Source organism: Gnatocerus cornutus, chromosome 6 (assembly GCF_029298725.1).
Source record: "Gnatocerus cornutus isolate USDA-ARS CGAHR chromosome 6, icGnaCorn1.1, whole genome shotgun sequence".
NCBI classification, from domain to species: domain Eukaryota; kingdom Metazoa; phylum Arthropoda; class Insecta; order Coleoptera; family Tenebrionidae; genus Gnatocerus; species Gnatocerus cornutus.
The window spans coordinates 4,694,967-4,709,342 of NC_142238.1; the positions used below are offsets into that span (position 1 = coordinate 4,694,967).

The 14,376-nt window shown below is 37.4% G+C and overlaps 3 protein-coding genes across 3 annotated transcripts; 1 reads left to right on the forward strand and 2 right to left on the reverse strand.

The window, feature by feature from the left end:
• Positions 1-1,761: 1,761 nt before the first annotated feature.
• On the reverse strand, positions 1,762-2,856 carry LOC148172274 (uncharacterized). The gene is made up of 3 exons (XM_088039738.1): positions 2,659-2,856; positions 2,380-2,601; positions 1,762-2,325 (listed from the first exon to the last, which is right to left on the reverse strand). Exons 1-3 carry the CDS (start codon positions 2,854-2,856, stop codon positions 1,762-1,764), a joined length of 984 nt encoding a protein of 327 aa, XP_087895864.1.
• A 748-nt stretch (positions 2,857-3,604) lies between these two features.
• Positions 3,605-4,422, reverse strand: LOC148172275 (uncharacterized). The gene is made up of 3 exons (XM_088039739.1): positions 4,243-4,422; positions 3,964-4,185; positions 3,605-3,916 (listed from the first exon to the last, which is right to left on the reverse strand). The coding sequence occupies exons 1-3, from the start codon at positions 4,420-4,422 to the stop codon at positions 3,605-3,607; spliced, it is 714 nt and encodes a 237-aa protein (XP_087895865.1).
• Positions 4,423-6,405: 1,983 nt separating this feature from the next.
• LOC148172276 (uncharacterized) lies at positions 6,406-11,544 on the forward strand. The gene is made up of 3 exons (XM_088039740.1): positions 6,406-6,756; positions 7,519-8,900; positions 8,988-11,544. The coding sequence occupies exons 1-3, from the start codon at positions 6,406-6,408 to the stop codon at positions 11,542-11,544; spliced, it is 4,290 nt and encodes a 1,429-aa protein (XP_087895866.1).
• The last annotated feature ends 2,832 nt before the right edge of the window (positions 11,545-14,376 follow it).

Sequence of the window (14,376 nt, forward strand, 5' to 3'; positions counted from 1 at the left end):
TAGGACACAGTTAAGATACCGTCAGATAATAATCCGTTGTTGTTTTAGATATATAAATTTTTAATAAAATTTCAAACGAAAATGTGGATAAGGATCTAATCTTAACAACAAAGAATTATTGCCACATTTAAGAATTTATCAAGGCTAGAATGCTTTTTATTAAAAGAGATTTTAAATGTGATATTACTCGTATGTTATCTGTGACTGTCATCTATACAGGGTGTTTCTGAGATGCTTGGCCAAACTTTACCAGCAAAATCTACCAGTTATACAGATTTAAAAAACCAAAAATGTTAAGTTCAGAAGTGTTTAATTCTCGAGTTATTAAAACCTTAAAATAGTAGAAAAATTTTCACGGAGTGTACTTTTAAATAAATGGCAAACCAAAATCAGTAACGTATGATCCCATTCTAGTAATAGTTATTAACGACATAAGGCCGATATTAAGCATTTAACAGGTAAGGAGATGTTTGTTTGTTAAATGCAATATCGGCCGAATGTTGTTCAACGTTTTTCGTAATAGGTGTCCTAAGAAAAACATTTTAAAAGTGAAGTTTTTGACAACGTAAATCAGTGTAAATAAAAATTCATTAAATCAAGTCATTACGTGCGGACTTCATGGTAACAGAATTTGTTATTTTCAAACAACGTGCTAGTTTTCATCAAAAAAGTTTTCTGTGGCATAAAAATGCAAAGAAATTGATCTACGGTAAGCATTCCAGACGAAATTCTTGCACAAGCTTTAACAGCGAGTCAAGCTTTGTTACCAGCGAAGATACCAAAAGGAAGATTTTGTCTCATGGCGGAAAAGCAAGAAAGTAGAGGGCACAAACGAAGAAGTTGTCTACTAAATTTTCTCCAAACAGTAGTCAAAATTCTCGATGCTCAAAACTTGTTTGAAAGTAAACGAAAATCTTGATATTTCCGGGTAAGGATCAAAGTGAAAACATACGCATCACTATTTTTAGTGTTTTTGTCTAGGTATGGAAGTTATTTACCTTGCTCAAAAGAAACTCTGAAGGCTAAAAACCAAAAAAAGCTGCAGTTTTGGATGCAGAGCAAGTAACTAAATTTCTACTGGAAGCTCCAGACAAAGTGTTTCTATTGGAAAAAGTTAGAATTAGAAATTGTGCAAGAAATAGTTCAATTATTTAAGTTTCTATGTAATTTAATCTCCAATAAAATTTGATAATTTGGTGTTTTTGACACTATTTAACAGGTCCTTGGCCTAATAAATGAATTTTTCTAACACTAATATGTTATACTGTTTCTATGGTGCATAAGAACTCACCCTTTATAATGCTCTTAAAATACGCTTTTTTTTATAAAGTACGTCGTCAATGGCAACGTATCTTATAGGGTTATAAAATACGATTCAAAAATTCACTTTATTCATTTTGCTTACATTTTTCATAAAAGTTAAAAGTACAGTAATTGAAATTTTGACCGACGTTGTTAGAACTACCACATTTCTCCCGTAACATCGTTATAATAGCTATTAACGGCCGTGGCTGTTTAAACTAAATTTATTCTATTTTAGGTTATAATCTTGTTTATAAGCACCGAAATGCGGGCATAATTTGAGCTTTATGGCACAGATTAATCAAAATTCGCCAAGCAATTTGATTTTTATGGTGTTCAAACAAGCTTTGTAATCGAACATTTATTGTTAAAGAAAATCATACAATCATATTATTTATTTATAGAAATTAAAAGTACAATTACTAGGATTTGCAATTGTAAGATTACATGAACTAACACCTAAACTAACAGACCCTTCATTTGTCTGTGGTATGTTATTTGAGCTCCCCCGCAGATGTTCTGAACAATTTTGATTTTGTTCTGCAGAGAATTTTCTACGTAAGATTCGGCTACCTTGTCAGATCGCCATCCACCCAATTGGTTCAAAGATCTGGTGTCACCGCCGGATTCAGCTAAAATGGTTGCAGCACTTCTGCGGAAACAATGTCCTGTGTATTTATTTGCATTTGGTAACTTCAGAAATTCAGCAATTCTTGAAGGCATTTTCCCGAAATTCGTTACGTTTTTTCCTACCGGCTGCGAAGTACACTTGCCATTGTGATACGACAAAAACAGACTGTTAGTTTTCACGTATTTAGGTCGTAAAGCAACGTATTTGTTGTACAAAGCTATATAATCCATGGGACCATCGTTTGGGACTATTGTAAACTGCCTAGAAGTATAAGTTTTGGTCTTACAAATTTTCACTAGTAAGACTGATCCTTCAGTTGTCATATCTTGAATGGTAAAGTCGTGCAGCTCTTGACGACGACAGGCTCCGAATATCCCGAAAGCAGTAACAACCTGGAATACACAATTTATTAAATTTGGATATGAGAAGTAAAGAAAAGCCTTTACCTTGACCAACAAATACACAAGATCGGGTGCCTTTACCATGAACTCCTGTATTTCTTTTTGCTGAAGTACCCAAGACTTCTTCCCTTCATCACCCACGGAGTTACTCTTCATATATTCAGTAATCATCAGAAACCTTGATATGTCAACGTTTTCTTTAATTTCTATCATTTTCTTGAGCTTCGAATAGATGCACCACAGGGAGGAAGGTTTGTAAATTTTTGACTACAAAGGAAGCACAATAATTTGCTGATTATTAGTTATTTAAATGCAACTTATTACCATTTGAGACAAGTATGCCATCACCAGTTTTTCATCACAGTTGCTGCCCGCGTTTTTCGTGCACCGCCACTCGCAAAACTTGTCATATTTTTTCACATACAAATCCTTTGATTTCTGGGGAATCAGTTTTCCTTGAGCAGCTTCAAATTCGTCTAAAATCTCTTCAGAGTAAACGTTATTTGCTTCGACAGTTTCCATTTTGAAAAAATTGTTTACAGCAGTGTCCATAACAACATCAAAATAGCCAACTATCAACACAGCACTAAAATTTGCATCGTCACAAGCGCTTGCAAAAAACTACTGATTCTTGAACATTTTAGAAATTATAAAATAGAATAAAACGTTGTATGTACCACGGGCATAATTGATTATGGCCCTCGGGAAATTAAAAGCCCTCCTTCGTCGGGCTTTAAACATTCCCGCGGGCCATAATCTTTTAATTATGCCCTTAATACATAAATAACTATTATTCATTTTGCTTACATTTTTCATAAAAGTTAAAAGTACAGTAATTGAAATTTTGACCGACGTTGTTAGAACTAGCACATTTCTCCCGTAACATCGTTAATGTGTTTTCAGCTTCTTCTGCAAATATTTCATTCACAGTTGCTCTTGTAATAGCCGTTTCATTGTTAAACTCTCTTCCAGCATATTCTTCTACTTCGACTACTTCATTCCCAATGGCGCTCGTAGTATTAGATGTTCCATTCCCAAAAACTTGTCTAGCTATCTTTAATCTTTCTCCCAGCGACTCTTCAATATAAGATTCTGCTACTTTTGCAGATTCCCATCCTCCATGTCTCTTCAAGGACGTAATATTTCCCCCTACATTGTAAATTTTATTATATGTTCTGAATAATAAACTGACCACTCACCAGCATTAACAAAAAGAGTCGCCGAAGTGCGGCGAAAACAATGCCCAGTGTAACTCGATGGATTTTCTAGTTTAAGATATGTTGCGATTTTCTTCCCCAAAGGTGTTGATTCCTACACATTGGCAGCTGCACTTTCCCTTATTGTAATGTAAGAAAAATCTTGTAGGTGATTTTCTTGGGCGCAATACAATATAACGTCTATACAATTCGATGGGATTAACCCCAAAACCTTCACTAACAATGGTGAATCGTCGTTCCTTATGGGTTTTAGAATCCGGAATAATGACATTTGTTGTGTCACCACAATCATGTACGTCACTGAATTTCATAGCGGCCAATTCGGCTTTTCTACAGGCTCCAGCAACTCCGAAGATCAGTGCAACCTGAAAAATTTCATAAAATTGATGTCTAAGTATAATTTATTCCTTACTTTGACAAATAAATATTCCCCTTCATCCGCTTGTTGTAAAAATGTTCTAATTTCCTCTTGTGTCAAGACCTTGGACTTTTTACTGCGATAACCAACATTTAAATTTTTTAAGAAAGGAATAACAGCACCAAACTTGTCAATTTGTATGTTGTCTTTGGCTTTTAGTGTAGCCTTGAGCATGGAATACTCTGGCCACAATGAGGCTGGTGACAACTTTTGCGACTAAAAAGTAAATGTGTTAGTTTTTCAAAAATGTTCCATTTCTATTTACGCACTTACCCTCATATCCAGGAATGTCAAAATGACAACTTGCGTTACTTCCGTGATGCCATTCTTATTTTTCCAGTCATGAAATGAATGATACACTTTCTCGTAGGCGGGTTTTGATTTTGCAGGTAACAAATTGCCCCGTAATTCCTTACCTTTTTCCCTAATTTTTTGAGGAACACTCTCGCCCATTTTAACCGATGCAAATTGTTTTTTTCACAATTTGTTTACTGTTACTATAGGAAACCTACCACCGCACCCTTTACCCACCACACTTTGACACATTTTGCTACAACTAAGAATTTTTTAATCAAAGAAGATTTTTCATAACACAAGCATTAGTGTTAGAAAAAATCTTGAAGACAGCTCGTGTTTTATAGTTAAAAAATCTCGTTCTATAAAATCCTCGCTCGCTCCGCTCGCTCGGATTTTAACTACGAACTCGATTTTTAAACTCTCTATAAAACACTAGTTGTCTTAATAGCTATTAACGGCCGTGGCTGTTAAAGCTAACTTAACAAGATAGAAAACAGTACTGATAAATCGATTTAACATACACCTATTACGAAAATGTTTTATTTGTCATTCACAACTGTCAATGTGACATCAAATTAATCTTACTTCTATAATAATTGCTCAAAATGCCTTCCTTCAGCAGCAATACATATATTACATCGTCTTATCATTGATTCACGAACACGTTCTAATACTTCAGGAGTATTTCGAATTGACTGGAAAGCCTGTGTGATGCGTTGCTGAAGGATCTGACGAGTTGGTATTGGGGTACGATAAACAGTTTCTTTAAGATGTCCCCACAAGTAAAAATCAAGAGGATTGCAGTCTGGAGAACGTGCAGGCCATCGCACTGGTCCTCCACGGCCAATCCAGCGGTTGGGATAATTAACATTTAAAAAATTGCGGACATTAACCACAACTGTCTCCAAAGGTACATCCTGAAGGAGTACCGGCAAGTCATTTTCTAAAAACTGTCTGTATGTTACTCCATTTAATGTAGGCGGCAGAAAAAATGGTCCAATTAAAAAATCTCCAACAATACCTCCCCACACGTTGCACGAAAATTGTTGCTGATGTCGAGTTTCAATGATAAAGTGAGGGTTTTCATCTGCCCAACGATGATTGTTGTGAAAATTAACTATGCGGTGTCTTGTAAAGGTTGCTTCATCCGTAAAAAGTACAGTGCAATGAAAATTGGGACGAAGACACTGATGTATAAACCATTAACGAAACAACATTCGTGGTTGAAAGTCTGCTTCTAAGAGGGCCTGCACTCGTTGTATGTGGTATGGATACAAAGCCTGCTCTTTAAGTATTCTCCATACTGTTGCATTAGAAATCTGAAATTCAGCAGCCATTTCCCTTGTACTCGCTTCAGGACGTTCTTCGATTGCTTCTAGAACTTCGACTTCCAAAGCAGGTGTTCGAACAGTTCTCTGCACACCTCTATCAGCAGCAGCATGAGCAAAAGATCCTGTTTCTTGAAGTCTGCGGTGAATCGCAGAAAAAGTACCTTTGGCGGGTACAACTCTTGCGGGAAACATATCTCTGTAAATGCGTTGAGCTTCACGAGTGTTCCCATCAGCTTTTCCGTAAACATTTCGTGATTTGTGTATTGATTCATTGTTCGGGCCACATGTTCGGCCATTCTCGGGCAGTACTCTCGGGTTTACCCCTCCCTGACATAAGGGATGGTACCCACTCATTTTTAGCTAAGATAAGACAAGAGTTTAAGCAACCATCAGGGCAAGATCTCCAAGTTTTATCCGAATCAGTTTTCTTGTTGCATGTAGTGTTTGTTATAAGTGTAAATAAAGTGTTACATCAAATCCTTAAGAGTTTACACACCCAAACTACCCGAGCTAGGGAAACACACAGTTCCCCCTACATAAATTGGTCCTTCGAGCCGGATCACGACGGCGACAATAACAACACGGTTCATCATCACATATACACTATACATGACACGAAACTGAACAATCCTCATCAGAGGCACTGGATCCACCTGGAGTAAGGAAGGAAAGCAGCGAAGCCATCCACTACAGGAGCACCAGGTTAGTCTGGCCATTTCCTTTATTTACAAACTCCTCACCTTTTTATTTCGATTGCTGTTAGAACGTTTGCATATTTTCGTATATTTCGTACATTTCCTTTCGAATCATGCCTGCGGAAGATACGACGAAAGCATTAAGAGCCAAACGTGGCCAAATAAAAACACGCGCTACGAGATTTGACACATTTTTGAACGCTGAGGAAAACAAGTCAAAATTTGAGGAAATAAAATCGCGGTTACAAAGTTTTCTTCCGAGTATTAAGGAATTCGAGGACGTGCAGTTGCAGTTGCAATTAATAGACAACACTATTGACGATAACGAGCTGACTCAATTTGAAAACCATTTCTACAAAGTCGTCGGTGTTGCCCAAGCCTTAATTAATAATGGTCAAACGAAGCCTACTGTTTCAAATTCGGAAAATTTGCCGCCGCCAACGTCCAATATCGCAGCATCAAAGGTACGACTCCCAGAAATTGAGTTACCTTCCTTTACCGGCTCATTTACTGATTGGGTTGCATTTCGCGATAATTACAAAGTGCTGATACACGAAAATGAGCAATTAAATGATGTGCAAAAGTTTCATTATTTGCGAACCAGCCTAAAAGACGACGCTCGTCAAACTATCGAGCATCTAATCACGACACAGGACAATTACATGTCCGCGTGGGAACTTTTACAGGAACGTTATGAAAATAAACGATTAATCGTGCAACACCACATTAATTCAATTTTTTCTATTCCAAACACAAACTATCGCGACAGTAAAGGTTTTCGTCAAATGCTGCAAACTCTAACTTCCAATCTAAAGTCACTAAAATCTCTCGAACGACCCATAGAGTCATGGGATGATCTTTTAATCCACATCATTGCGTCAAAATTTGATAAAGGTACTTTAAATTCGTGGGAACTCACACTAAACAAAATTCCGCCAACAGTTAAAGATTTATCTAATTTTTTAACACAAAAATGCCAGTCCTTGGAAGCGATGGAAGCAAATCCTTTCAATAAATCGGTAAATTTCATTCCGTCAAACAAAGGTCAAAAAACGTTTCGTCCAGTCACACACGTGGCAATAAAGGATCAACAAAAATGCCTTATCTGCCATCAACCACACAATCTGTATCGTTGCCCCAAATTTACTTCCCTGTCGGTGGAACAACGTATAAAGGAAGTCAGACGTCAAAAGATTTGCGAAAATTGCTTACGCGGAAATCATAAGGCCGATTCGTGTCAATCGGGAACGTGTAAAAAATGTTCTCAAAAACACAACACATTACTACATCCAATCGAAATAAGGGAACCTCCCGCGTCCGCAGAACCTTCAACCTCCACCGCGACGCTTACGAGTCTCAACATTTACAACAAACTTATCTTATTATCAACCGCATTAGTACATGTCTTGGATGCCAACGGGAAAAAACATCAATTACGAGCTTTGTTGGACAGCGGTTCACAAAGCAACTTTGTAACGGAAAGAGCATGTAAATTGTTGAAATCACATTTGCAAAAAACAAATATCTCGGTCTACGGTTTAGATCAGAAAGAAACTTCCATCAAAAACCTCACAAACGTTAAAATACGCTCAAATGTCAATGAGTTCAAAACAGACCTAACCTGTTTGGTCGTATCCAAAATTACCGAAGATTTGCCATCAATTTCATTCTCCGCTAACTGCCTCGACATACCCAGAAATATTAAATTAGCGGACGAATCCTTTCATCAAACGGGACCGATCGACCTACTTATCGGCAGCGAATTATTCTGGAGATTGCTATGTATCGGTCAAATTCGTCTTAATCAAAACGGCACCATTCTGCAAAAAACTAAATTAGGATGGATCATTAGCGGGCCGGTTCCACAGAATAATTTTGCATCGGTCTGTAATTTATCCCACATTGCTTCAATAGACAACACTCTGAAAAGGTTTTGGGAAATTCACGAGTTTGAGTCCAATAAGCCCCCTTGTTCGAATCCAAATGTCGACCAGTGCGAAAACATGTTTCATAAAAATACCCACCGCGATCCATTGTCCGGAAGATATGTTGTAAAGTTTCCCTTTCGGAATGACCCTCCTAACTTAGGAAATTCCAAAGACATAGCAATAAAGCGATTTAAAAGTACCGAAAGAAGGATTCACCATAACGATGGATTACGGGTCCAATACAATAATTTTATGAGGGAATACCTAGACCTCGGCCACATGGAGCCTGTCGCACCACAGGATGTCGAACCCTCTAAAGCTTATTACTTTGCCCATCATCCTGTCATGAAAGAAAGTAGTTCTACCACTAAATTACGGGTAGTTTTCGACGGTTCGATGAAAACAAGTAACGGTCAAAGCTTAAATGACAATCTCTTCACGGGTCCAATTTTGCAACAAGACTTGTTCTCGATTCTAATTAGATTTCGTACGCATCAGTACGTCATGTCTGCTGATGTCGAGAAAATGTACCGACAGATAATGATGCACGAAGAACATCGCGATTATCAACGCATACTTTGGCGCGACGATCCCCAAAAACCCATACAAATTTATCGGTTGACCACTGTAACATACGGATGTGCCTCTTCGTCCTACCTTGCGATAAAATGCATGCAAGAGTAAGCCAGAGCGGAAGCTGCTAATTTTCCCGATACGTACGCGATCATAACTCGGGACTTCTACGTGGACGACTTATTGACCGGTAGCGATTCCATCGAATCTCTTTTAAAAATTCGGGACGACGTCATAAACATACTTAAACGAGGAGGATGCAATCTTCACAAATTCTCATCTAATTGTCCTTCAGTGATTCCTTCAAATAGTACTCACGTCGTAAACGACAAAATCTCTCTAGACCGCCAGTCTGAAACAAAAACATTGGGCATTTTGTGGAACTGTTCTTCGGATACAATAAAATATTCCGCCTCTCTTGAAAACATCAACACCAACAGAACCAAACGCGGGATTCTAAGCACAATCGCCCGTCAATTCGACCCTTTGGGATTAGTGTCCCCGATAACCATTACTGCCAAAATCATTTTACAAAAAATCTGGTCACTTGGTCTAAACTGGGACGAGTCCTTGCCGCACGACCTTTTTACGGCATGGTCAAAGTTCTTACAACACTTTGACGAAATCAATAAATTAATTGCACCCCGCAAGGTGATTTTTGAATCAAACACAAACCAAATCGAAATCCATGGTTTTAGCGATGCTAGCCAAACCTCTTATGGAGCTTGTGTATACGTACGCACAAAAGACAATAACGGTAAATACCACATTCAGCTACTCTGCGCCAAAAGTCGAGTAGCCCCTTTAAAGACACTTACAATTCCTCGCCTAGAACTGTGCGGAGCCCTGTTGTTAGCTCAATTAATATCAAAAGTAAAAGAAGCTTTCGTGATCGAAAATATTAATTACTTCCTGTGGACTGATTCAACCATAGTTTTGGCCTGGTTACGAATGGCCTCAAACTCTCTAAAAAGCTTTGTTTCGCATCGAGTAGCAGAAATTCAGAATCTAACTGCTTCAAACGAATGGAGACACATCAGGTCAGACCAAAATCCCGCCGACATATTATCTCGCGGAGCTACTCCGAGTCAGTTACGCGATTCAAAATTATGGTGGCACGGGCCGTCATTTTTAACAAACCACGAATTGACAACAGACATTTCATCCAGACCAGTAACGCCGTTTCAGATACCCGAAATTAAGTCAACTTGTTGTTTGAATATTGCATCGCAATCTAAGCATAACAAAAACGAGTTAGACTTATGGGCTAGATTTTCTAGTTTCACTACACTGGTGAGAGTTACCGCTTACCTACTGCGTTTCCTCAAAAATACGCGCAATCCCTCGGAAAAATTCAAGGGCTACCTAACCGTGGAAGAAATAAAAGGTGCTCAAAACCGCGTTCTTAAATTAATTCAAACTGAGGCGTTTCCCGAAGACATTCACCAAATTCAAACCCATGGCGAGTTACACAAAAACAGCCCATTAAAACCATTACACCCCTTTATCGACGGAAACGGTTTATTACGCGTAGGAGGAAGATTAAGCCAAGCTTCCATTCCCTACGACGCTCAACATCAAGTACTCTTGCCCAGAAAGCACATAATCACGAAGTTAATAATCACACAATACCATCTACAATATTTACACGCCGGAACACAAGCCACGCTATCCGCCACCAGGCAGAAATTTTGGCCAATGTCCGGATACATAACTACCAGGCAAATCGTCCGATCTTGCGTAACATGTCGTCGCATAAAACCAAAGGCGTATGAGCAATTAATGAGTGATCTGCCGGCCAGTCGCGTTACACCTTCTAGACCATTTTTAAGAACGGGAGTAGATTACGCCGGTCCTTTCCTACTAAAAAACGGTTACGGACGCACTAATAAAACTCTCATGGCTTACATTGCCTTGTTCATTTGCCTAGCAACTAGAGCAGTTCATATCGAGCTTGTATGCGACTGCACCTCCTCCACCTTCCTTAACGCTCTGAAGAGATTCATGTCACGGCGCGGAAAGGTTGATCATCTCTACTCTGACAATGGTTCAAATTTCGTAGGCGCAAATCGGGAACTTAAGAAATTAAACACGCTGTTCCATTCTGACAGTTTTTACCGACAAGTGATTAAACAATTAATCACCGACGAAGTTCACTGGCACTTCATTCCGCCCCGCTCACCCCATATGGGAGGATTGTGGGAAGCCGCTATAAAATCAACCAAACACCATTTAAAAAGAGTCATCGGAAAGACTATTTTAAATTACGAAGAAATGTACACGCTTCTGACAGCAATCGAAGCGTGTCTAAATTCCCGACCTCTTTCCCCGTTATCCAACGACCCTTCCGATTATGAACCTTTGACCCCTGGCCACTTTCTGATTGGTGCTCCCCTGCGAGCTCCCGCCGAACCCGACGTAACCGAGGTTCCGGTCAATCGCCTCTCCAGGTATCAGCTGGTAGAAAGACTTCGTCAAAGCTTTTGGAGAAGATGGTCCAAGGAAGTCCTGCACCAGCACCAACAAAGACATAAATGGGCATCCCATCATAATTCCCCTGAAGTGGGCACCTTGGTGGTAATTAAGGAGGACAACACCAATCCTCTCTGCTGGCCCATGGGACGGATAACGGAAGTCCATCCAGGCAAGGACGGAAAGGTGCGCGTGGTGACAATTAAAACTCGAAACGGTTTAGTGAAACGTGCTCTAACAAAAGTGTGCGCCCTGTTCAAAGACAGTGGGGCCATCTAGCCTACCTTTTTATTAGCATGTTAGTTTTAGTTCCTTTTTTGTTTTTGTTGTTAATGCATGTTAGTTTTAGTTTTTTGAAAATGTTTTTATATTTTCAAGGCGGGGAGTATGTTCGGGCCACATGTTCGGCCATTCTCGGGCAGTACTCTCGGGTTTACCCCTCCCTGACATAAGGGATGGTACCCACTCATTTTTAGCTAATATAAGACAAGAGTTTAAGCAACCATCAGGGCAAGATCTCCAAGTTTTATCCGAATCAGTTTTCTTGTTGCATGTAGTGTTTGTTATAAGTGTAAATAAAGTGTTACATCAAATCCTTAAGAGTTTACACACCCAAACTACCCGAGTTCCCCCTACATTCATTTTGGAATTCTTTTGCACACAATTACAAAATAATGATCCGTCAAAAAATTTGAATTTTTTACTAGAGATGTTGATAATTTTTATAATTAAAATCGCTCCTAGGTGACAAACTGAATCTACTATTGAAGTCATTGTTAAAAAGTACACTCCGCGTATAAACTGCTACTACTTTTAAATGTTAATAGCTCAAGAACGAGACCTTTTTGAACTTGACATTATAGGTTTAATTTACTCTGTATGACTTGTAATAGATGCTGTTAAAATTTGGCCAAGCATTTCAGAAACACCCTGTATTGAAAAAGTGGCATAAAAGATGTCGTTAGTACAGAAAGTTATTGTTTTAATTTCAAAAATTGGAAATTTTAAGTTTATCTGCGAAATAAAAAGTTCTAAAAACTGCGTCTTTTGCTCTACAACGTTCAATTTTAGAGGAGTTGCCAAGTAGGTCCAAACTAGTAACTTCCCTGAATTTCATTGTCGTGGCGTAAAAACTCTCGCAGTTACAAACTTTTTATTTTCAAAAATTGGAAATTTTTAGTTCATCCCGAAAATAAAAAATTCTAATAACTGTGTTTTTTGCTCTACACAGTTCTAATTTGGAGGAGTTGTTAAGCAAATCCAGACCAGTAACCTTTTAAATTTCATTGCCGTGGCGTAAAAACTTACAGAGTTATATATTTTTATTTTCGAAAAATTGAAAGTTTTTAGTTCATTTGCGAAATAAAAAAATCTGTGTCTTTTGCTCTGCAACGTTCTTATTTGAGGAAGTTGATAAGTAGGGCCAAACTAGTAACATCCGTAAATTTCATTGTCACAGCGTAAAAACTCCTAGAGTTAAAAATTTTTATTTTCACAAATTGGAAATTTTTATTTCATCCGCTAAACAAAAAAATTTTTTTTAAACGAAAAATCAATAATAAACAATTAAGAAATGTAGGACAAGATAAAGAGCATAAACAATAACGAAAGAGGTATAAACCGAAAGAATCACAAATTAAAGAGAATTTCTGACGATACCTCAAACAGAATGTACATATATACAAACAAAGAGAGGAAAAATACTAAAAAAATATTATTAGTGTTACAAACAACGAAAAATTAACAATAAAAGACAAGAAACAAAAATTAAAGAAATTATCCATTATCTTCATTTTGATTTTTAAAAAACGTAGTTTTTCGTTTATTTCACATATGGTTAACACAAGAATAAAACATCAGTTTGTAGCGCTCCGTTTCCTCTTCATGTACAAAAAAAATATTTTTATAGCTTCATAATTAATAGCGATTTTGGCCCGGGACACTAGTGTTGGCAGACCTGTACAGTCGTGGCCCAAATGTTCTAAACATCAAAGTCATTTGATTGTCATAAACTGTAAAGCACCCTTTATGAATTTCATTGTTACTGCACATTTCGTTGGCTTAGATAGTTAAATTGCCAAGTCCATTCTAATTTTTTTTAACCGAGGCACATTGGGGTATTTGCTTGAAAAACATGGTCAAAATTATTTTTTTAGTTTTTTTTTAATATTGTACTTACGTACTTAATAATAATGCTTTATTATAAGTAAAATTATTATAGGTATTAGTGTTTGTTTTTAATATGAAAAATTGATACATAATTACAAAAAAAATGTGAGAATGTTTTTCTATAGATATTTTGTGGCTCGTTGAGGAGACTGCGTTGTAAATTTAATCACTTTTGAAGCATCAAATTTGGCTTTAGCCCGTAATTTTATTTGAGCAGCAAACAAAAAAAGCTTTTCGGATTATGGTTTTGACCACCGAAAGCAATACTAACATTTTTTACATTTTTTATTTATATTGTTAATTGAGTTTTAACACCAATCCGGACCTGATTCTTGGTGCGATTTTTACGCATTTTGTTCAAAAATGGACTTAGTAACTTAAGTCGACGATTTGACAAAAATTGATAAAAATTTGCATGTCAAATTTACAACTACACTAAAATTTTCAAAATATTGATAAAATCATGTCCAAAATAATTTGGTCACAACTATACATACATATAATAACAATTAATTGTTTTATTAGAATATTTATGGTCTTATTCTATTTCTAAGTGAGCCTTTTCTGGATTTTCTTCAAACTTCCACTTGTTTGTTTGAAATAATTTAACCAATTCCTCCAAAAAACACTTTTTCTATTTCGCGTTCATAATGAAGATATTTCGATACGCGTTTGAGGGTATTTCGGTATCGTAATGGACCAATCCCGTGCCAATATTTCCAGGAGCATTTATTTTTCTTAGGTTTGCAACAGACAAACCGTCAACCTGCCGTCAACGTTGACAATTTAGATTTGGTTTTGATAAACCATGATAAATCGATCAATGCACCATTATTTCTTTTTGTACTTGGCTTAATAATTCATCGGAGAAAAACTCTTTGGATGCAAGAGAACCATCATGATCATGATCAAAATCTTCGCTCTCTTGGCTCCCTTGCACTC

What these genes read in the sequence shown, in the direction of transcription:
- LOC148172274 (XM_088039738.1), bottom strand. Translation starts at nt 2,856, where the DNA reads ATGGAAACTGTCGAAGCAAATAACGTTTACTCTGAAGAGATTTTAGAC. An exon ending in TGGCATACTTGTCTCAAATG is followed by an intron (nt 2,602 to 2,658) that starts GTAATAAGTTGC and finishes CTTCCTTTGTAG; the next exon opens with TCAAAAATTTACAAACCTTC. An exon ending in TTGTGTATTTGTTGGTCAAG is followed by an intron (nt 2,326 to 2,379) that starts GTAAAGGCTTTT and finishes TGTGTATTCCAG; the next exon opens with GTTGTTACTGCTTTCGGGAT.
- LOC148172275 (XM_088039739.1), bottom strand. Translation starts at nt 4,422, where the DNA reads ATGGGCGAGAGTGTTCCTCAAAAAATTAGGGAAAAAGGTAAGGAATTA. An exon ending in TGACATTCCTGGATATGAGG is followed by an intron (nt 4,186 to 4,242) that starts GTAAGTGCGTAA and finishes TTTACTTTTTAG; the next exon opens with TCGCAAAAGTTGTCACCAGC. An exon ending in GGGAATATTTATTTGTCAAA is followed by an intron (nt 3,917 to 3,963) that starts GTAAGGAATAAA and finishes GAAATTTTTCAG; the next exon opens with GTTGCACTGATCTTCGGAGT.
- LOC148172276 (XM_088039740.1), top strand. Translation starts at nt 6,406, where the DNA reads ATGCCTGCGGAAGATACGACGAAAGCATTAAGAGCCAAACGTGGCCAA. An exon ending in CCAATATCGCAGCATCAAAG is followed by an intron (nt 6,757 to 7,518) that starts GTACGACTCCCA and finishes GGAAATCATAAG; the next exon opens with GCCGATTCGTGTCAATCGGG. An exon ending in GCGATAAAATGCATGCAAGA is followed by an intron (nt 8,901 to 8,987) that starts GTAAGCCAGAGC and finishes ATTGACCGGTAG; the next exon opens with CGATTCCATCGAATCTCTTT.